General features: G+C 36.8%; 1 protein-coding gene across 1 annotated transcript in view; it reads left to right on the plus strand.

The window, feature by feature from the left end:
- The window catches only part of LOC106882205 (E3 ubiquitin-protein ligase RNF123), a 105,287-nt gene that overhangs the window by 51,339 nt on the left and 52,152 nt on the right, over window positions 1-1,796 (plus strand). The window contains exon 12 of the mRNA XM_052974121.1: window positions 1,007-1,132. Coding sequence (XP_052830081.1) covers window positions 1,007-1,132 — 126 coding nt within the window. The remainder of the gene's footprint in view (window positions 1-1,006; window positions 1,133-1,796) is intronic.

Below are 1,796 nucleotides of genomic sequence, written 5' to 3' on the forward strand. Positions count from 1 at the left end.
GGCCATATCTAAGCTGGCCATGTCTGGCTCAAATATTATGACCACCGCCTTCGTGAAGGCAGAGGCAGAGGTATTGTTTACAGTCATGTTTGTTTGTCCGTGGAAAAGATATCTCAAGAACCGCTAGATGGATTCGAATGAAACTTTCAGGACTGTTTGGCCTTGTGACTGGCACATACTGATTAGATTTGGGGACCAATCCGGTACCAGACAAGGATTCTGGATTATTTTTCCTGTTTTTTTTTTACTTAATTTTTGAGAGCAGTCAGGTTCATTTCAGAGTTTATTTCATTTAAAAAATAATCTCTGGCTAATCGTTAAGATGACATTGGTATTGCCTTGGTGGAGGTTTGCACTCTCTGAGTGCTCTTGTTCTACCTGTTTTAAGCTCCAACTAACCAGATCTCTCCTCTCACACCTACATTACAATGTCATTCGAAAAATATACAATCAGATCATCAAAATCTTGAAGCTACAAGATAATCCATGATTAATTCAAAACGATGTGGATAAGTATTACATTTGACAGAGTAATCTGTATGCTGCAGAGTTTTAATCACTGTTTTTATTTCAATACTTCTTGAATTTTTGATTTCATCCATTACTAATGTTTTCTATTTCAAATTTTAAACCATATTAAAATTTCTGTTGAAGCATATTCTGTTGTGTCTGGGGAGAGTCACTCTTTTAGTGCCTTATAATTTAACACACTCACCAGTAAAGTTATTGAAAAGGTTACAAGACGCAATGAAACTTTTAGAAAAATGAATAAGTAAATGAGTGGAAACCTTACAGGTGAGTGTGTTAAATTATAAGGTTCCAAAAGAGAATGATTCTCCCCAGATACAACAGAATATGCTTCAACACATGAACTCCCTAAAAGAATCTTGCAAACCAAATCTCAAAATAAAATTTCTGTTGTTTATATAAAAAAAAAATCCAAAATGATATCAACTGAAATGTGTATTTAATGTTTATTTTTTTCTCATTTTCCTTTCTTCCACAGAAAAGTGCCTATATCGTAGAAGCTTGCCTCTTAAGGTTCATGTTAAAAGTTTGTGATGCTGAATCTTGCCTGTCTGAACAGCCATACATATCAAAATTATTAGACACTATGTGGACACTTATGCAGGTTAATGTCATGGCGTTTTGATTGTTTTGTAAACTATTTTATAAACTATAGGCACAGGAGTGACTGTGTGGTTCCAGGTTCAGTCCCACTGCGTGGCACCTTGGACAAGTGTCTTCTATTATAGCCTTGGGCTGACCAAAGCCTCGTGAGTGGGTTTGGCAGATGGAAACTGAAACAAGCCTGTCGTGTGTATATATATATATATATATATATATATGTGTGTGTGTGTGTGTGTGTGTCTGTGTTTGTCCCCCTCATCACTTGATAACCAATGTTGGTGTGTTTATGTCTCTGTAACTAAGCAGCTTGGCAAAAAGACTGATAGAATAAGTACTAGGCTTACAAAAAATAAGTCCTGGGGTTGATTTGTTCAACTAAAGGTGGTGCTCCAGCATGGCTGCAGTCAAATGACTGAAACAAGTAAAGAATAAAAGAAAAGAAAGAATATAGTTGTAGGCATTGCTGTGTGGTAAAGTAACTTGCTTCCCAACCACTTCATTCCATATCTGCCCAGTCTATTTAGCTGTAAATGAGGGCCAACTTAGTGCTACAGCCCTCTCTCAATCCATCATGTTTTCCATGCTAGCATGGGTTAAACAGGGAGATATTTGGGGACAGGATTTAACAGCCAAATGCTTTTCCTGTCACCAACCTTCACCTGTTT

This window comes from Octopus bimaculoides, chromosome 1, assembly GCF_001194135.2.
Source record: "Octopus bimaculoides isolate UCB-OBI-ISO-001 chromosome 1, ASM119413v2, whole genome shotgun sequence".
NCBI classification, from domain to species: Eukaryota; Metazoa; Mollusca; class Cephalopoda; order Octopoda; family Octopodidae; genus Octopus; species Octopus bimaculoides.